This window comes from Nerophis ophidion, linkage group LG06, assembly GCF_033978795.1.
Source record: "Nerophis ophidion isolate RoL-2023_Sa linkage group LG06, RoL_Noph_v1.0, whole genome shotgun sequence".
In the NCBI taxonomy this organism is placed as follows: Eukaryota; Metazoa; Chordata; class Actinopteri; order Syngnathiformes; family Syngnathidae; genus Nerophis; species Nerophis ophidion.
This window is the reverse complement of record NC_084616.1, coordinates 67,719,694-67,741,490: the sequence shown is the minus strand read 5'-3', so window position 1 is coordinate 67,741,490 and position 21,797 is coordinate 67,719,694. Positions and strand designations below refer to the sequence as shown.

Sequence of the window (21,797 nt, the reverse complement as noted above, 5' to 3'; positions counted from 1 at the left end):
TCAGAAATTATTATGCAGAAAGCTGGAACGCAAATGGCGCACGACTAAACTTGAGGTGCACCATCAAGCATTTAGTGATGGTTTAATAACTTATAAACGCATGCTTACCTTAGCTAAAGCTAATTATTACTCAAATCTCATCCACCGTAATAAAAACGATCCTAAATTTTTGTTTAGTACGGTAGCATCGCTAACCCAACAAGGGACTCCTTCCAGTAGCTCCACCCACTCAGCTGATGACTTTATGCAATTCTTTAGTAAGAAAATTGAAGTCATTAGAAAGGAGATTAAAGACAATGCGTCCCAGCTACAACGGGGTTCTATTAACACTGACACGATTGTATATACGGCGGATACTGCCCTCCAAAATAGTTTCTCTCGTTTTGAGGAAATAACATTAGAGGAATTGTTACAACGTGTAAATGGAATAAAACAAACAACATGTTTACTTGACCCTCTTCCTGGGAAACTGATCAAGGAGCTCTTTGTATTATTAGGTCCATCAGTGCTAAATATTATAAACTTATCACTTTCCTCGGGCACTGTTCCCCTAGCATTCAAAAAAGCGGTTATTCATCCTCTTCTTAAAAGACCTAACCTCGATCCTGACCTCATGGTAAACTACCGACCGGTGTCTCACCTTCCCTTTATTTCAAAAATCCTCGAAAAAATTGTTGCGGAGCAGTTAAATGAACACTTAGCGTCTAACAATCTATGTGAAACCTTTCAATCCGGTTTCAGGGCAAATCACTCGACGGAGACAGCCCTCGCAAAAATGACTAATGATCTATTGCTAACGATGGATTCTGATGCGTCATCTATGTTGCTGCTCCTCGATCTTAGCGCTGCTTTCGATACCGTCGATCATAATATTTTATTAGAACGTATCAAAACACGAATTGGTATGTCAGACTTAGCCCTGTCTTGGTTTAACTCTTATCTTACTGATAGGATGCAGTGTGTCTCCCATAACAATGTGACCTCGGACTACGTTAAGGTAACGTGTGGAGTTCCCCAGGGTTCGGTCCTTGGCCCTGCACTCTTCAGCATCTACATGCTGCCGCTAGGTGACATCATACGCAAATACGGTGTTAGCTTTCACTGTTATGCTGATGACACCCAACTCTACATGCCCCTAAAGCTGACCAACACGCCGGATTGTAGTCAGCTGGAGGCGTGTCTTAATGAAATTAAACAATGGATGTCCGCTAACTTTTTGCAACTCAACGCCAAAAAAACGGAAATGCTGATTATCGGTCCTGCTAGACACCGAACTCTATTTAATAATACAACTCTAACATTTGACAACCAAACAATTAAACAAGGCGACACGGTAAAGAATCTGGGTATTATCTTCGACCCAACTCTCTCCTTTGAGGCACACATTAAAAGCGTTACTAAAACGGCCTTCTTTCATCTCCGAAATATCGCTAAAATTCGCTCCATTCTGTCCACTAAAGACGCTGAGATCATTATCCATGCGTTTGTTACGTCTCGCCTCGACTACTGTAACGTATTATTTTCGGGTCTCCCCATGTCTAGCATTAAAAGATTACAGTTGGTACAAAATGCGGCTGCTAGACTTTTGACAAGAACAAGAAAGTTTGATCACATTACGCCTGTACTGGCTCACCTGCACTGGCTTCCTGTGCACTTAAGATGTGACTTTAAGGTTTTACTACTTACGTATAAAATACTACACGGTCTAGCTCCATCCTATCTTGCCGATTGTATTGTACCATATGTCCCGGCAAGAAATCTGCGTTCAAAGGACTCCGGCTTGTTGGTGATTCCCAAGGCCCAAAAAAAGTCTGCGGGCTATAGAGCGTTTTCCGTTCGGGCTCCAGTACTCTGGAATGCCCTCCCGGTAACAGTTCGAGATACCACCTCAGTAGAAGCATTTAAGTCTCACCTTAAAACTCATTTGTATACTGTAGCCTTTAAATAGACTCCCTTTTTGGACCAGTTAATCTGCTGTTTCTTTTCTTTTTCTTCTATGTCCCACTCTCCCCTGTGGAGGGGGTCCGGTCCGATCCGGTGGCCATGTACTGCTTGCCTGTGTATCGGCTGGGGACATCTCTGCGCTGCTGATCCGCCTCCGCTTGGGATGGTTTCCTGGTGGCTCCGCTGTGAACGGGACTCTCGCTGCTGAGTTGGACCCGCTTTGGACTGGACTCTTGCGACTGTGTTGGATCCATTGTGGATTGAACTTTCACAGTATCATGTTAGACCCGCTCGACATCCATTGCTTTCCTCCTCTCTAAGGTTCTCATAGTCATTATTGTCACAGACGTCCCACTGGATCATTATTGTCACCGATGTCCCACTGGGTGTGAGTTTTCCTTGCCCTTATGTGGGCCTACCGAGGATGTCGTGGTGGTTTGTGCAGCCCTTTGAGACACTAGTGATTTAGGGCTATATAAGTAAACATTGATTGATTGATTGAATATATGCGGCTTTTAAAAACACACATGAGTGAATGCAAAGCATACTTGGTCAACAGCCATACAGGTCACACTGAGGGTGGCCGTATAAACAACTTTAACCCTGTTACAAATATGCGCCACACTGTCAACCCCCACCAAACAAGAATGACAAACACATTTCGGGAGAACATCCGCACCGTAAGACAACATAAACACAACAAAATAAATACCCAGAAGCCATTGCAGCACTAACTCTTCCGGGACGCTACAATATACACCCTACGCTACCACCACTATTAAGATTTTGCACTTTTAAGTTATATAAGCATTGCTTGTTCCATATTCAGTGTTAAAGCAAATCAGTGTAGCAAAATGAACAATAATTAACGTTCGCAGTTTCTCTTGTTACTTCAAGGCTTGAATGTTTGATTCGTTCATTAGATATTTTAAATTCAAATGTATTTTTAGCCTGTAAAAATGTTTATTTTGATTTTCACCTCAGAAGGTTGCAAATAGAAAAGAGGCATTCAATTTTTATTTACATTTTATTTGATATGCCATTGATATTTTTTTAATTATTTTTATTTGAAATACTATTTTACATGTCACTTTAAAGTTAAATAAGACTTGCTTGTTCAATATTCAATGCAAAACTTGTTTGGGTCCCTATTAAAAGGTTCATTTGTTCAACCTTGGCCCGCGGCTTTGTTCAGTTTTAAATTTTGGCCCACTCTGTATTTGAGTTTGACACCCCTGATTTAGGAGATTTAAGAGTGTCATAATAACTCGACCTGTGTGAATTGTGAATTATATTTATATAGCGCTTTTCTCTAGTGACTCAAAGCGCTTTACATAGTGAAACCCAATATCTAAGTTACAGTTAAACCAGTGTGGGTGGCCCTGGGAGCAGGTGGGTAAAGTGTCTTGCCCAAGGACACAACGGCAGTGACTAGGATGGCAGAAGCGGGAATCGAACCTGCAACCCTCAGGTTGCTGACCCGGCCGCTCTACCAACCGAGCTATAAACCTTAGAACAGTCAGGCAGGATGCTTAAGAGGAGGTGTGGCTTAATCACCAGTTGTGGTTTTGAATTGTGAATATAAAACATTCAGATCCAAACACAACATTGGATATCAGGAAGGCCTAGACTAGACTTACTTTAAACTTGCTGGGAACTTGCAGTTTTGGTGAGGGAATGCCCAGTGCGTAGTCCACCAGAACCATGGTGAAGATGGTGATGAAAACTGCAAAGTCACTGATGATGGCCCGCACCTGAACAAAAACATGGACACATACTTATTTTTATATAAAATCCTGCATGACCTGTGGTGTAGCTTTCGACCACTAGGTGGTTACATGACTTTAGTGATTTTGGTACTGGCCTTGGTAGGGAAGTACCGCCTTGTCTTGAACTCCTTGAGGAAGGCGGACATGAAGACGGTGGTGAAGAAGAGGACCACACACCAGAAGAGGACGTCAGGGATATAAGGGCCGTGGGGGCCACATGCAGTACCCCTGAAATCCCCGTGCAGTTCTTCGCACTCCTACTGGCACCAAAAGACACAATGAGGATGACTGACTGTAAATCCTGCAAAGCTCTCGCTCACATGTCTTTGACCCCTGTCCCATTTTACACAAGTCATGATGGATTCAATATTGGAATATCATGAATAACACATTAGATCAGGGGTCGCCAACTTTTTTGAAACCAAGAGCTACTTCTTGGGTACTGATTAATGCTAAGGACTACCAGTTTGATACACACTTAAATAAATTGCCAGAAATAGCAAATTTGCTCAATTTATCTTTAATAAATAATTATATATATATATATATGCATATATATATATATATATATATATATATATATATATGGGTTTTTCCGTCCGTCATTCTGCCATACATTTTTTTTTCTTTTACAGAAGGTTTTTTTTTATAGAGAATAAATGATGAATAAACACTTAATTGAACTGTTTAAAAGGAGGAAACAGTAAAAAAAATTAAAATTAAATTTTGAAACATATCTTCAATTTCGACTGTTTAAAATTCAAAATTCAAACGGAAAAATAAAAAGACAAAAACTAGCTAATTCGAATCTTTTTGAAAAAATTAAAAATATAATTTATGGAATATCATTAGTAATTTTTCCCGATTAAGATTATTTTTTGAATTTTGATGACATGTTTGAAATAGGTTAAAATCCAATCTGCACTTTGTTAGAATATATAACAAGTTGGACCAAGCTATATTTCTAACAAAGACAAATCATTATTTCTTCCAGATTTTCCAGAACAAAAAATTTAAAAGAAATTCAAAAGACTATGAAATAAGATTTAAATTTGATTCTACAGATTTTCTAGATTTGCAAGTATATTTTTGTGGAATTTTAATCATAATAAGTTTGAAGAAATATTTCACAAATATTCTTCGTCGAAAAAACAGAAGCTAAAATGAAGAATTAAATTAAAATGTATTTATTATTTTTTACAATAAAAAATTAATTTACTTGAGCATTGATTTAAATTGTCAGGAAAGAAGAGGAAGGAATTTAAAAGGAAAAAAGGTACATGTGTTTAAAAATCCTAAAATCATTTTTAAGGTTGTATTTTTTCGCAAAAATTGTCTTTCTGAAAGTTATAAGAAGCAAAGTAAAAAAAAAAAAAAATTTACTTAAACAAGTGAAGACCAAGTCTTTAAAATATTTTCTTGGATTTTCAAATTCTATTTGAGTTTTGTCTCTCTTAGAATTAAAAATGTCGAGCAAAGCGAGACCAGCTTGCTAGTAAATAGATACAATTTAAAAAGAGAGGCGGCTCACTGGTAAGTGCTGCTACTTGAGCTATTTTTAGAACAGGCCAGCGGGCGACTCATCTGGTCCTTACGAGCTACCTGGTGCCCACGGGCACTGCGTTGGTGACCCCTGCATTAGAGACTGAAAAAGGGAAGTTACTTTCAAAATAAAATTTTAAATTTTACACTAGGCCAGTGGTAAATGGTAAATGGGCCCTTTTCTACCTTCAAGGTACACAAAGCGCTCTGACACTACTTCCACATTCACCCATTCACACACACATTCATAGACTGATGGCGGGCGCTGTCACGCAAGGCCCTAACCACGACCCATCAGGAGCAAGGGTGAAGTGTCTTGCTCAAGGACACAACGAATGTGACCAGGTTGGAAGAAGGTAGGGATTGAACCAGGAACCCACTGGTTGATAGCATGGCCACTCTCGAACCGGGCCACGCCGTCGCCTGGTTCTCAAACTTTTTTTCCAAGTACCACCATAATGACAAACATTAGAATACAGTAACATAGTAGGCCTATGTATTCAATAAAAACAAGGCAGATGTTTTATTTATTTAAGTATATTTACTATGTTTAGCCACTGTAACATTTCACATTAAGTTGTAACACTGTGTTTGAATATAAGAAAATAAAACACTGTACTTTAATTGAGTGATTCTTTGGCATACCACAATATGGTACACGTACCACAGTTTGAGAATCCCTGCACTATCGTTCATTTACTTGCCAATCACATTTTCCCTGATCCTACTCCAATTTCCCTGACTCGATTATTTCCAGTTTTACTTCAAGACATTCTGAATAATTCTACTGTGGAAGGCGGTGGCTGTTTATAACCTGTGAGGAAGGATTGCATTACAATCATTCAATGCTAAAGGAGGTGAAGAGTGCCATGCTTACACACGGATCAGTGCACACACCAAATGTACTAAACTTTAGGTGTAAGGTGGACCCAGGCACGGAAAGAGTGGTGAGTAAACCCCTAGAAGCGGACTTAATCTTGAAAATATTTGTTCTGACTTGGGTGTTCCAACTGAGACATCCCATGTATTCAGGTCAAATGGTTTAATACCGTATGAAATGTCATCTGTCCAAAATACTAACAATTAATATTTTATGTTAGTTTCGATTTTGGTGGTGGTCTGTTTTACACTTAGTGACACTAAGTTAACAAAATGTATCAATTATGTTTTAGATTCACGCTTCATGGGTTCATATTAATTCTCTTGACATGCAAAGTAAGAGAGATGTCAGAGTCAAGGGCATTCTTGTCAACCTTTTAGTTGTATCCTTCTTTCCCGACGTCCTCCCAGTCCCTGTCATGATCCGCTACTTGGATCATGTCATTTTCTGGTTTGGTTCTGTTTTCAGTTTTGTTATCACATCCCGTTCAGTATTTGATGTCCTTAGTTCCTGGTGGCACTTCTTGTTTTGTTTCCGTTGTCATAGTAACGTATTGTGTCACCTGACTTCTGTTTGTCTCGCCTACCTGCCTACTAATTTTCTGTTGCTATTTACGTTAACAAAATGTATCAATTATGTTTTAGATTCAAGCTTAATGGGTTCATATTATTTCTCTTGACATGCAAAGAGAGATGTCAAAGGCATCCTTGCCAACCTTTTCTTTTTATTCTTCTTTCCCGACATCCTCCCAGTCCCTGTCATGATCCGCTACTTGGATCATGTCATGTTCTGGTTTGGTTCTGTTTTCTGTTTTGTTATCACATCCCGGTTAGTATTTGATGTCCTTAGTTCCTGGTGGCACTTCCTGTTTTGTTTCCGTTGTCATATTAACGTATTGTGTCACCTGACTTCTGTCTGTCTCGCCCACCTGCCTCCTAATTTTCTGTCAAGTGACTCAAAGCGCTTTACATAGTGAAACCCAATATCTAAGTTACAATTAAACTAGTGTTGGTGGCACTGGGAGCAGGTGGGTAAAGTGTCTTGCCCAGGGACACAACGGCATTGACTAGGATGGCAGAAGCGGGGATCGAACATGCAACCCTCAAGTTGCTGGCACGGCCGCTCTACCAACCGAGCTATACCGCCCCTGTTAACCTTTTCGTTTTATCCTTCTTTCCCAACGTCCTCCCAGTCCCTGTCATGATCCGCTACTTGGATCATGTCATGTTCTGGTTTGGTTCTATTTTCTGTTTTGTTATCACATCCAGGTTAGTATTTGATGTCCTTAGTTCCTGGTGGCACTTCCTGTTTTGTTTCCGTTGTCATAGTAACGTATTGTGTCACCTGACTTCAGTCTGTCTCGCCCACCTGCCTCCTAATTTTCTGTCGCTATTTAAGACTGCCCCTGCTTTTCATTCGGTCTCGCAGTCTCAACTTACTTTCCATGCAACAGGTGACGTCGCTTTCCCTCATTGTGGTAAAGACTATTTTGATACTTGTTAGCTTCCACGGTATTCATTTGTTTATTTCCCTAGCTCACATGCTAGCGTCATCCATTCTTTCTAGCTCACATGCTAGTTCTGTTGGTTTGTCCGTAGTGCTTTTGTGCAAGTTTGTCTGTTCTTAGTTTGTTTTGTAGTTAAATAAATCATCATTCTTACCTTCACGCTGTGTCCATTTACCGACTGCGTTCCCGAGAGAACAAAAACCAAACCACGATGCCAGCTAAACGTCACAGTCCCGTTTTTTTCCTGGATTTTGCACTCACTGAAGAAAGAATCCTCACCAGTACTGCTGCTACTGCAGCAATCGGGCCCTTCGACTCAAGCCTCGGCAACGTGCTTGTGACAGCAGTGAGCGAGTTACATATTACGCGATTCAATCTAATCAACAACGCGAGAGACCTGGATGCACTTCATGACGATGGAGAAGCCATTTCTGCGCAAAAAAAACTAACCTTTGTGTAAATATCTTGACGAATAAAATACTTATTATTTTTTACCTGAAGAAGAGCATGTAACTGCTCACACCTCCCCATGCTTGATGTGTAACATTAAGGAAGAAATGTGAGCCAGCTTGAAAAATGTCTCAACTATAAAAACTGTGAAGGAGCCCAGAATTGTTTTTATTGTCATTAATGCAATTTAACAGGTTTTTTTTGGGAGGGGGCCTTGTAGCATATATTTTATATCATATTATCATATGGTGTAAGTCAGTTGTTCTCAAATGGGGGTAAGCGTACCCCTGGGGGTACTTGAAGGTATGTGGCCCCGGGCCTTAATTTGCCCAGGTCTGGGCTAATAGGACTGATCCATGCCCAGTCAAATCTCACTTCCCCTCAGAGGTAGGCCAGAGCCCATCACTGTAGCCCATCACACAATTTATATGAATAAAATAAAAAGACTCCAAATTACCTGAGAGTCAAACCCACAGCACACTACATTTTTGTGCGCAATAAAAGTTTACTGAATTCAATTAAGAATCCTTCAATAGTTATTGGAACTGTAAAGGCAGATACAGATATCGGACTGGATATCAATAAATCTCAGTGAGTTGTGTATTGTAATTATCTGAAGCTTATTTACCTTAACTTCCAACATAGTCCAGTTGACACCGGAGGCCGTGATGTTTTTCTTCTCCCAGAACTGCAGCGTCTCATTGCTGGGATTACTGGGTTCCACACAAGCACACCTATGGAGAGCAATGTTGATAAACCAGCAACCTCGATCATGTGGTATGAAGTGATGTACGCACATTACGGATGTTCTGACCCAAGAATAAGCAAAATCATGATAGAAATTGTTAAACTTGAATGGAAACCTCATCGAGCTGGATGCAATGTTACTGGGAGGGGAGGAAACAGGTGGTAGAGGTGAACGGCACCGTGTCCCCCCCTCAGTAAGCTGTGGAGTCCCCCAAGGCAGTATACTAGGACCTTTACTGTTCCTAATATACGTGAATGACATGCCATCAGCATGCGACTGTGAATTGTTCCTGTTTGCAGATGATTCGGCCCTGCTGGAATCCGGCAAGGACAAGTCACAGGTGGAGCAAATCCTCAGTGCTGAACTCCTTGGTATTTGGACCTGGCTCGCTGACAACAAGCTATCCATACACTTAGGTAAAACGGAATCCATTCTATTTGGGTCCCACATCAACCTTAAGAAAGTCAGTGACCTCACTATAAAAGTGGGTGACATTGTTATCACCAGGAAATATGAGATAAACCTACCTAGGTTCAATTCTAGAGGCTTATCTTTCCTGTGATAAAATGGCAACCAAGGTAATCAAAAAGGTCAACCAAAGAACGAGATTTCTATACAGAATCTCCTCTCTGGTCAACAAAAGCACCTTGAAGATTCTAGCGGGAACTCTCGTTCAACCCTTTTTCGATTATGCCTGCACCTCCTGGTACCCCAGCACCTCCAAAACCTTCAATTCTAGACTCCAAACATCCCAAAAAAAGCTAGTCAGGTTACTTTTAGACCTCCACCCCAGATCACACTTCAATCCAACCCACTTCTCTAAAGTGGGCTGGCTCAGGGTGGAGGACAGAGTAAAACAACTTGCACTGAGCCTAGTCTATAAAATCTGCTACACCTCCCTGATACCGAAGTACATGTCAAACTACATCCATAATGTAAATGACCGCCATAACCACAACACCAGGGGGAGTTCCACAGATTCCGATCTAACAAAGGTCTTAACTCATTCTTTTTCTATGCCACATCAATGTGGAATGCACTCCCAACAGGTGTAAAAGTAAGTGCATCTCTATCCTTCTTCAAAACCGCACTAAAACAACACTTCCAGGCAACTTCAACCCTTTACTAACACCCTCCCCCCTTCACATCTCATCTCCCCGGATAAATAACCAAATGTAAATAGTCAAATGTATTTCTAATCTGTATACTTGTTCTTATGCTATTTGAACTCACTATGTTCTCTGCTAGCTGTACATATCCTACTAAGTCAGACCTACACTGTTTCAATGTCCATTTCTCTGATGATGCAATTGTTGATGACTGAAGTGCTGATATCAACCAAACCCTCCTCATCCCACCCCCCAGATTGTAAATAATGTAAATAATTCAATGTATATACTCTGATGATTAACCTGTGTGATGACTGTATTATGCTGATAGTATATATTTGTACCATGAATTGATTAACAAGTTGAAAAACTTATTTGGGTGTTACCATTTAGTGGTCAATTGTACGGAATATGTACTGTACTGTGCAATCTACTAATAAAAGTTTCAATCAATCAATCAGAGTGATCACAATGTTAAGGACTTCATGGGGCCAAGGCTGAAACAGTTTGTTTCATAATTCAGTCAAAATCAGTAGTGTTCTTGCCTTGATTTATAGAATGAACTAAGTCCCAACTCCCTCTACATCCCATCCCCCAGATTGTAAATAATTCAATGTATATACTGTAGTCTGATGATTAATTTGTATGATGACTGTATTATGCTGATAGTATATATGTGTACCCTGAATTGATTAACGTGGACCCCGACTTAAACAAGTTGAAAAACGTATTCTGTTTTTACCATATAGTGGTCAGTTGTACGGAATATGTACTGTACTGTGCAATCTACTAATAAAAGTTTCTATCCATCAATCAAACAAGAATTTGTTACTGCAACTTGGGAATGATATTGTGTGTCGTGTTTTTAATTTCACTCTTTTATTCGTTTCCATTCCAAACGTCTGCCGTCAACTTATTTTGCTTCTGAAGGCGACACTTTCATAAACACTTACGAATACTGCGTCAGTTTCTGAAGGTCGTTGTTTTTATTGATGGGGTAGTGCACGCCGAGGTGGAGCAGTTTCTCTAGAGCCTCGTAGATGAAGATGATGCAGATGAGGGCTGCAAAGGCTTCTTCTGTAAAACGTGTGATGTAGCAAACAAGCGAGCTGGCATCTGTGGCCACCAGCAGGAGACAGAAAAACGATGTCCACAGCCCAATGCAGGCCCTCAGGGAGAGGTAGGATAGCCCATACTCCCTAAGAGAGGATAGGTAAAGTTTCAGACAAGGCTTCTCTCCTTGAAGACAGAGAACATTGTACCAACAAAAAAAAACACACACTTGCAAAATTTGAAGAGAATCTTCTCAAACACAAGAACCGGACCTGTGCTCCCAAGGATTGTAAGAGGCTGCCCAGCAAAAAGCGAGTAGGCAATACCAGTCATGGAAGCCCCAAACAAGGACTCGATAGCACTCTGAAACACAAGACCGAAGTTAATGGCTCAAATATCGTACATCAAAACCCACTGAAATTATGTTAACATTTTTTAACAACCCATCTTTGTGGACTATTTCATCAAATCCTGGTCCACCAACATACATGAGTGTCTGCTTTTGAAAGCCCAAAGAGTAATTTCTAATGATAATATTGTTACCTTCATCATTACTGTATTTCTAAGCAGCGTAAAAGCACAACATAACTATTGTGTGCAGCATTAAAATGTGTACACAGTTTGTTTCTGTTCAGGGCGAAGGAACATGCTAGTGTTTTATTGTTAGCATAGTGGTGGATTGTACAACATCAACTAACAAAATGCACACATCGTTGTTGTTTTTTGAGATTGCTCGCCGCAGGAAGAAAGATTTATTGTCATTGTAGAAGCTGTCCTATCTAGTTTTTCAGCATGAACTGATTAAGCCTGCTCAGATTAGAGGTAAAATGTCTTGTAAGACAACCGAATGTCCTAAATCAGTGGTGCCCACACTTTTTCTGCAGGCGAGCTACTTTTCAATTGACCAACTCCAGGGGATCTACCTCATTTATATATATCATTTATATTTATTTATTTATGAAAGAGACATTTTTGTAAACAAGTTAAATGTGTTTAATGATAATACAAGCATGTGTAACACATATAGATGTCTTTCTTTCACGAAGACAAGAATATAAGTTGGTGTATTACCTGATTCTGATGACTTGCATTGATTGGAATCAGACAGTAATGATGATAACGCCCACATTTTCAAATGGAGGAGAAAAAAAGTTGTCCTTTCTGTACAATACCACATGAAAGTGGTTGGTTTTTGGCATCTAATTCATCCAGCTTCCATACACTTTACAAGAAAAACATTGGCGGCAAATTCCGTAGCTTGCTTGATTGACATTCACGGCGCCCGAGGGTCTTGTGAGATGACGCTGGCTGCTGCCAGTTCATTATTATGAAAAAATGACAGAGAGGAAGGCGAGAAACACTTTTTATTTCAACAGACTTTCACGCCGTCCCTTCCGTCAAAACTCTAAAGGCCGATTGCACATTTCCTATCTTCACAATAAAAGCCCTGCTTCATGCTGCCTGCGCTAACAAAATAAGAGTCTCAGAACGCTGGCGTGCACAAGTGATGTGCACACCAGCTTTCTGAGGGATCGCTTGTGCACGCCAGTTTTCCGAGACTGTATTTAGTTAGCGCAGGCAGCATGAAGCAGGGCTTTTATTGTGAAGATAGGAAATGTGCAGTCGGCCTTTAGAGTTTTGACGGAAGGTACGGCGCGAGAGTCTGTTGACATAAAAAGTGTTTCTCGCCTTCCTCTCGGTCATATTTTAATAATAATGATCTTGCAGCAGCCAGCGTCATCTCACAAGACCCTCCGGTACCGTGAATGTCATTTAAGTGACGTCTTGGTGAAGATTGATGATCACTAATTTTTAGGTCTATTTTTTTTAAAAGCCTGGCTCGAGATTCGCTGACACACCCCCCGCGGTCGACTGGTAGCTCGCGATCGACGTAATGGGCACCCCTGTCCTAAATAGTCCATATTGTGATTGATACAATATTATGAGAATTCTGCAGAATCTCAGTTAGAGTATGAAACATATGAAAACGCAAGGCTATGTTAAAGTATGCACAAATGTTGGTAAAATGTGTTTATGAACACCCAATGGTTTTATGGCTCTGGACAAAGTCACAAAATGTACAAACAATGGTTATGTTTTCCTTTCTTTTACGTCGACAACCAGATGGGAGCCAGATGAGGTGGCTCGGGCATCTGGTCAGAATGCCACCCAAACGCCTCCCTAGGGAGGTGTTTAGGGCACGTCCAACCGGTAGGAGGCCACGGGGAAGACCCAGGACACATTGGGAAGACTATGTCTACCTGCTGGTCTGGGAACGCCTCGGTATCCCCCGGGAAGAGCTAGACGAAGTGGCTGGGGAGAGGGAAGTCTGGGCTTCCCTGCTTAGGCTGCTGCCCCCGCGACCCGACCTCGGATAAGCGGAAGAAGATGGATGGATCGCTCACGCCGACGTCAAAAACAGCCCGCCTGAGGGGGCGTCGACATAAACATGTTCCACCACTGCAAAAAGTCAGTGTTCAAAAAATAACAAAAAAAATACAAAATTAGGGGTATTTTATTTGAACCAAGCAAAACTATCTGCCAATAGAACAAGAACATTTGGCTTGTCAAGACTTTCCAAAACAAGTCAAATTGGCTAACCTCGATGAGCCCAAAAATACCTTAAAATAAGTATATTCTCACTAATAACAAAGTGTACAACTATATGACTACTGTTTTATTTTCAATGAAACAATAGAAAATAGGTAAAATCCATTTGGCTGTCCTCAGTTTTAATATGAGACACAATTGTGTCAAAGTCATGATTTTTTTTTTTTATGCTTGAAATATGAATCGATTACTTTAAAAAAGTAGTTTTATACTTGTTAAGTGTTAATGACACAGATTTGCAACAGTTGACATTCTAGTTTCAAGCACGTTTTTACTCAATATAGGTCATAACATCTCAGCAACAAGCTGTAATATCTCACTGAGATCATTTAGGACCAAAACCCTTAAAACAAGTAAAACACTCTAACATAAAACCAGCTTAGTGAAATGAATTATCTTATCAGACAGAAAATAAGCAAATATCACCCTTATTTGAGATATTTAATCTTACTTAGATTTTAGTTTTTGTAGTCAGGGGCGCCGCTAGGGATTTTGGGCCCCATGAAAAGTATCTTTACAGGACCCCTCTGTATTATAATTTCATTATCATTAGGGGGCCTCTCTGGGCCCCCCTCCATCATGGGCCCCTAGAATCCGTCTCCTTTACCCCCCCTTTTCGGCGCCCCTGTTTGTAGTGACTGTATTATCATATAAAGTGACAGTATATCCAATAACGTTCAAGTTCTATATTTGTTCAGCTCATTTTCATTATTAGGAAAGCCTCCTTATCGTAAAATATATTTAAAAAATACATTTTACCACACGTCCTTCGGTGGCTTCACCAAGGAGACCTCCAAAGGTGATAACAGGTGACATGCAGGCGCAGTAAAGGAACAGGAAAGAAGCCAGACACTGCAGGCTAATGGCGTCGGTGTAGTCAGAAAGGTAGTGAGGGGCCTTTCTCTTGATATCCAGGATGAACCCGCCAAAGAGCCTTGGGGTGAAAAGTCACATTTTAGGTATCACTGCCCTGCTGGATAAAAATGACTTGGTGTTGTTAACGGTAATGGAGGGCAAAGGCTAACATTTTCAGCATGGCGGACAGACAGAATTCACTTGGTGACGGTGATCATGGCTCATTTTGTTTTCACCAACCTTCCAGTGCGTTGGAGCTCAGGGCCACCATGGCCTCCATGTTCCTCGGTCTCAACAATATCTGTAACTCCATTTGGAACAGGAGGAACCTTCCGCTTTTCCTGTAAGGTTAGGAAAAAATTAGCAACTCTTACAAGACAATGAATTAAATAATTATGCTAGATATATTACAGACTGGAGATGTCTGAACATGCACTTATACATTTTGCACTGACTCGGGACTCTCGGTTACTCGTCTCTGTTAACCAGTTCATTAACTCACCCCTTCACAAATAAAAAAGGAAACCAGGTATCTTGTCCTAATTGTCTGTTACTCTCCGCTTTGTGACAAGTGAATCAAGTAAGCTACCAGATTTGATGATATATGTTTTGCACACACTCCAAAGCATACATACTGAAGTGTGACATGGAATAGAAAATTAAAATAAAAAAAACTTTTAGTAATTGGTAACTATATGAAATGTATGAAATAAAGTCAAATAATCCCTTTTCTTACCTATCGGTACCTGGATCTGCATAAATCCCGAAATTTTGAAATCACGCCATGACAGTATTGCTGAGATATTTTTAAAACAATCTTGCCTTCCTTCATACTTTCTAAAACAAGCCGTTTGGAATTTGAACAACTTGTGACGTTTTTCCAAGGTGTGACATCAGTGGATATCTCCACATATGGCTGAGGTTTACCTGAAGAGCTTTGCACGAGTCTGCCGTTGTAGTCAGACGTCAATAAAAATGTTTTCTCTATTCTCTTGTTGTGGGGCAGACTCTCGTACATGTGCATGCATACTCCGCTGCTGCCATTTCTAATAAAATAAAGCTTATAGTTCTTATTTATATCTGTCAGTAGACTATGTGCTAAACACTACAACATGGCTGACGGCGAGAGGACACAGTCAAAGTGGAGGCACGTAAATATGATCGCTCACAAAAAGCCGCATCCTGAAAAGACGGTCAGAAAGCAGTTTGAAGACAATCTATAAAACATGATCTATGCAAAATTTGCACCAAAGAACCACATTATACACCCCGCTAGCACCAAACCCCCCGTGCGTCGGTTGAGGTGGGCGGGGTTGGGGGCGCCGGGGTGTATAATATAGTCAGGATTAGTCATGGGTGCAAAGGATTCTGGGTATTTGTTGTGTTGCGTTTATGTTTTGTTACTGTGAGGATGTTCTCCCGAAATGTGTTTGTCATTCTTGTTTGGTGTGGGTTCACAGTGTGGCGCATATTAGTAAGCGTGTTAAAGTTGTTTATATCACAACCTTCAGTGTAACCTGTATGGCTGTTGACCAAGTATGCATTGCAATCTCGTACGTGTGACGATTGAAGCAGCGAAATGCACTGCGCAGATAGCATGGTGTAAAGGCGGCTCGATGACATGATGTGGAGGACGTTAAGAGTAAAGCCATCACGGAAAGTGAAAATCGGAGAATGTTAGCCCCGAGTGATGTCTGGGAGAAGCACCAAAATCCAGAAACCCCCCGAAATAATCGGGGGGGGGGGGGGGTGGCGATTATGCAGCTGAGCCACATCAGAGTGGGCAAAGAGCCGCATGCGGCTCCGGAGCCGCGGCTTGCCGACACCTGTTCTATTGTGTTTATGTTGTGTTACGGTGCGGATGTTCTCCCTAAATGTGTTTGTCATTCTTGTTTGGTGTGGGTTCACAGTGTGGCGCATATTTGTAACAGTGTTATAGTTGAATATACGGCCATCCTCAGTGTGACCTGTATGGCTGTTGATCAAGTATGCCTTGCATTTACTTGTGTGTGTGAAAAGCCATAGGTAATATGTGACTGGGCCGGCACGCAAAGGCAGTGCCTTTAAGGTTTATTGGCGCTCTGAACTTCTCCCTACATCCGTGTACACAGCGCCGTTTCAAAAAAGTCATACGGCGTGGCGCAGTGGAAGAGTGGCCGTGCGTAACCCGAGGGTCCCTGGTTCAAATCCCACCTAGTACCAACCTCGTCACGTCCGTTGTGTCCTGAGCAAGACAGTTCACCCTTGCTCCTGATGGGTGCTGGTTGGCGCCTTGCATGGCAGCTCCCTCCATCAGTGTGTGAATGTGTGTGTGAATGGGTAAATGTGGAAGTAGTGTCAAAGCGCTTTGAGTACCTTGAAGGTAGAAAAGCGCTATACAAGTACAACCCATTTATTTATTATTTATTTATACATTTTACTTTTTGAAACCGATACCCATAATTTCCGATATTACATTTAAAAGCATTTATCGGCCAATAGTATAATCAGTCTGATATTATCGGACATCCCTACTAAAAATTATTATATTTGATATGTGATTTTGTTTGTTCGTCATTTTACTTTATCTTTGTCTTGCAGCATCTTTGAGGATGCACATTGTATTTTATACATTTCAAAATACTGTAAGCATACCAATTTAATAAAATGTGCCTTTTTTTTACATTTGAAGATGAATGTGCTTATGGGTGTTCTCATTCCTTCAGGTTATCGTTATTCTCAGGTCATTCATCAGTTGACTGTTTAATTTGGCTTAGAAGACATTTGGCCTCTCATCTGAGTAGTTTTCGTCAGTTCATGCGCATAGACTTCGATTGGACGGATCAAGGAATGCATAAAAAGGAATGCTTTTGTGCTTTCATGGTATACATAAAAAAAAATCCATCAACAAATGTTAACCATCCATCCATCCATCCATCATCTTCCGCTTATCCGAGGTTGGGTCGCGGGGCCAACAGCCTAAGAAGGGAAACCCAGACTTCCCTCTCCCCAGCCACAGTGTATGAACAATTCAATAAGATTCGATATGGTGTACAAACTATTCAATTTTATGGTTAACATTTGCTCTTCCCGGGAAGAGCAAATGTTAACCATAAAATTGAATAGTTCGTACACCATATCGAATCTTATTGAATTGTTCATACACTATATCGAATTGTTCCGTATCGTAGCCCATGTATCTCGTAATAAGAAGTTTTCTCAACAAAGATTGTTAATAAGATTAAGCGGTTTAACCAACACATGGTCAATTGTTCTATGATGACATCATTCCAAAGTAAATTTGGCATAATGGGGATGGTGAACCTTTCACGGTAATAAGGTAAACTTGTTTATATCCTGTCAACTCTATCAGACACATCACATCTATGAGTTTCATCTATGAGTTTCAAAATATCTCAATTTGTTGTGCTCTGCATTGTTGCAACTCCGCAGGGATCTGCTCTCAATCTTTTCCAAAAACAACATTCTTTCCATTCTCTATTTTTAGGTGGACTTCCAAAAATGCATCATGTTGATCTTGGGGGAGAAAATGAAATACAGTATTGTATCTGAACTTCTCCAACTATATCAATATATATATATATATATATATATATATATATATATATATATATATATATATATATATATATATATATATTCTACCGCTTATTCCCATTGGGGTCGCGGGGGGCGCTGGTCCCTATCTCAGCTACAATCGGGCGGAAGGCTAAATACACCCTGGACAAGTCGCCACCTCATCGCAGTCTATATATATATATATATTATTTTATATTTAATTCTATTTACCATGTACTGTGTACAGTTAAGGAATGAGGTGGGCTGGTGCCTATCCCAGTTGATTTATAAGGGAACTACACTTTTTTGGAATGTTGCCTATCGTTTACAATCCTTATGAGAGACAAGAAAACAAAAGTGTTTTTTTTTTTGCTTTCTAACATGTAAAATAGGCTCCTTCTTGGTGGCTAAAATTACCGCTAATGAGAGCTATCGGTTTTACCTCTAAATCACTTTAAAATTTCATTATCTAATTTACGTTCCATAACCTGTATAGTAGCCAAGCTATTGTAACATTGTTATTGTAAGAACGAACACTGAGAAACTCTTTTTCTATCGTACTAACACACCGACGTGCTATTAGCCGTAAAAGCTAGTTACGGAAAGACAAAAGCTAGCTTCACATCAGCACGAAACGCATTTGAGTTTGTAATCCACAACACTGCGACAGGGCACTAATCTGTACTGACTAAACAATCATATTACAGAATGTGTAAAATATTAGCCCACATTTCATGTTTTGTTTGTACACAGCTAGCTCAACAGCGTATGTACTGTAGTAATAAAAAGCATGACGTTCAGCTTGTATCATGATCAGTATTAAATTGTGACTGACTAAATAGACAGTTGTGTGTTTCTTCCAGATGGCTGGGGACATTTTTTCCAGTTTATTTGGGTAATCAGTCCATTAATGTCAAAATAGCTTGGCTCCAATTTTCAAATTTACAGAGTCCTCATTTTCACCTCACTCTCTCAGCTTCTGTCTGCTCCAATGTCTCACCCTTCCTTTGTGCTCGCTCCTAGAAGCAGCAGTTCATCGTTCGCATGTTTAGCTTCAAAAAGATAAGGTTGTGAATCCTCATTTGTCCAAAAATAGTCGTCTTCGTTGTCTATTATCAAGTCTGCCATGATAATAAAACACACGCCTTTGTTTCCCAAAGTAGGAACACACATTTGTAATTCGTCACATTCGGAAGTCGGACGTACGCTGCTATGGAAATGGAAATAAAACAGCTAAAGCAATTAGTGCCCGCATTGATTAAAATGATAAAAATACAATAAATATTGCACATATTTTTATTGTTATACACATGTCTGTTATTTCCATTATATATAGACTTGCAGCGTACACATAAAACGTTGATGGAGGGTTTTGCAGTTGCCTTAGAGCAGGGGTCGGCAACCCGCGGCTCATGCGGCTCTTTAGCGCCGCCCTAGTGGCTCTCTGGAGCTATTTCAAAAATTTATGAAAAATGGAAAAAAAATGAAGGAAAAAAAAACATTTTTTTTGTTTTAATATGGTTTCTGCAGATAGACAATCATGGCACAAACCTCCCTAATTGTTATAAGGCACACTGTTTTTAATAAACATGCTTCATTGATTCGAGTATTTGGCGAGTGCCGTTTTGTCCTACTAATTTTGGCGGTCATTGAACGCACCGTGATTTGTTTACATGTACAACTTCCTCCGACTTTCGAGGATGTGTTTTATGCCACTTCTTTTTCTGTCTCATTTTGTCCACCAAACTTTTAATGTTGTGCGTAAATGCACAAAGGTGAGTTTTGTTGATGTTATTGACTTTTGTGGAGTTCTAATCATACATATTTGGTCCCTGTGTGACTGCGAGCTAATTGATGCTAGCATGCTATTTAGGCTAGTTGTATGTACATATTGCATCATTATACCTCATTTGTAGCTATATTTGAGCTCATTTAGTTTCCTTTAAGTCCTCTTAATTCAATTTATATCTCCTGACGCACTATCTGTATGTAATATGACTTTTCATTTTTTGCGGCTCCAGACAGATTTGATTTTGTATTTTTGGTTCAATATGCCTCTTTCAACATTTTGGGTTGCCGACCCCTGCCTTAGAGGGCTTTAAATGCTACAATGGTGACTCCCATTAGCCAAATCTTCCAAGCGTTTTTTGTAATTTTTAAAATCCTAAAAAAGTATATATATAATAAATGTGTGTTCTCTTATATTTCTCTCAAAATTAAAAAAAAAAAAGTACAGTTCACTTTTAAGGCGAAAGGCAGATTATGCCCATGACAAATCCTTAAATTTCTTGCAATTGCACTTTGAGAAACGTTGTTCTTAAACTGTTTGACTATTTGCTCACGCAGTTGTGGACAAAGGGGTGTTCCTCGCCCCATCTTTTCTTGTGAAAGACTGAGCATTTTTTGGGAAGCTGTTTTTATACCCAATCATGGCACCCACCTGTTCCCAATTAGCCTGCACACCTGTGGGATGTTCCCAATAAGTGTTTGATGAGCATTCCTCAACTTTATCAGTATTTATTGCCACCTTTCCCAACTTCTTTGTCACGTGTTGCTGGCATCAAATTCTAAAGTTACTGATTATTTGCACAAAAATAAACAAACTTTATGAGTTTGAACATCAAATATGTTTTCTTTGTAGTGCATTCAACTGAATATGGGTTGAAAATGATTTGCAAATCATTGTATTCCGTTTATATTTACATCTAACACAATTTCCCAACTCATATGGAAACAGGGTTTGTACAAACGTCTTGAAACATTTGCAAAATCTAAATAACTGCAATGGTTTGTGAAATTAGAGCTTGTGTGCTTGCCTGTGACACACATGTTATTGCGATAATCTAAGGCAGTGGTTCTCAAATGGGGGTACGCGTACCCCTGGGGGTACTTGAAGGTATGCCAAGGGGTACGTGAGATTTTACAAAAATATTCTTAAAATAGCAACAATTCAAAAATCCTTTATAAATATATCTATTGAATAATACTTAAACAAAATATGAATGTAAGTTCATAAACTGTGAAAATAAAATACAACAATTCAGTGTTGACAGCTAGATTTTTTGTGGACATCCATCCATCGATCCATTTTCTACCGCTTATTCCCTTTTTGGGGTGGCGGGAGGCGCTGGCGCCTATCTCAGCTACAATCGGGCGTAAGGTGGGATACACCCTGGACAAGTCGCCACCTGTTACATAAATATTGATGTTACTGATTACTTTTTGTGAAGAAATGTTTAGAATTAAGTTCATGAATCCAGATGGATCTCTACTACAATCCCCAAAGAGGGCACTTTAACTTGATGATTACTTCTATGTGTAGAAACATTTATTTGTAATTGAATCACTTGTTTATTTTTCATCACATTTTTAGTTATTTTTATATCGTTTTTTTTCCAAATAGTTCAAGAAAGACCACTACAAATGAGTAATATTTTGCACTGTTATACAATGTAATAAATCAGATACTGATGACATAGTGCTGTATTTTACTTCTTTATATCTTTTCATCAACCAAAAATGCTTTGCTCTGATTAGGGGGTACTCGAATTAAAAACAAATTCACAGGGGGTACATCACTGAAAAAAGGTTGAGAACCACTGATCTAAGGGACTGCGTCACAGCAGTTCCCAGAAGACAAAGCATGGCTGGCTGGAGCGTGGAGAGATGTTGGAGAAGGGAGTTTTCTATTAATATAAACATGAATGCAGCTGAGATAGGCTCCAGGATCCCCTGCGACCCCGAAAGCGACAAGCGGTAGAAAATAGATGGA

General features: G+C 39.9%; 1 protein-coding gene across 4 annotated transcripts in view; it reads right to left on the bottom strand.

Moving 5' to 3' along the window:
* LOC133555160 (sodium-driven chloride bicarbonate exchanger-like) overlaps window positions 1-21,797 on the bottom strand; it is a 123,153-nt gene that overhangs the window by 36,822 nt on the left and 64,534 nt on the right. For all 4 annotated transcript variants that reach the window (XM_061904692.1, XM_061904693.1, XM_061904696.1 and 1 more), the window contains 7 exons: window positions 14,708-14,808; window positions 14,372-14,546; window positions 11,232-11,365; window positions 10,903-11,148; window positions 8,721-8,826; window positions 3,809-3,970; window positions 3,585-3,698 (listed from right to left, as the gene is read on the bottom strand). In XM_061904692.1, coding sequence (XP_061760676.1) covers window positions 3,585-3,698; window positions 3,809-3,970; window positions 8,721-8,826; window positions 10,903-11,148; window positions 11,232-11,365; window positions 14,372-14,546; window positions 14,708-14,808 — 1,038 coding nt within the window. The remainder of the gene's footprint in view (window positions 1-3,584; window positions 3,699-3,808; window positions 3,971-8,720; window positions 8,827-10,902; window positions 11,149-11,231; window positions 11,366-14,371; window positions 14,547-14,707; window positions 14,809-21,797) is intronic.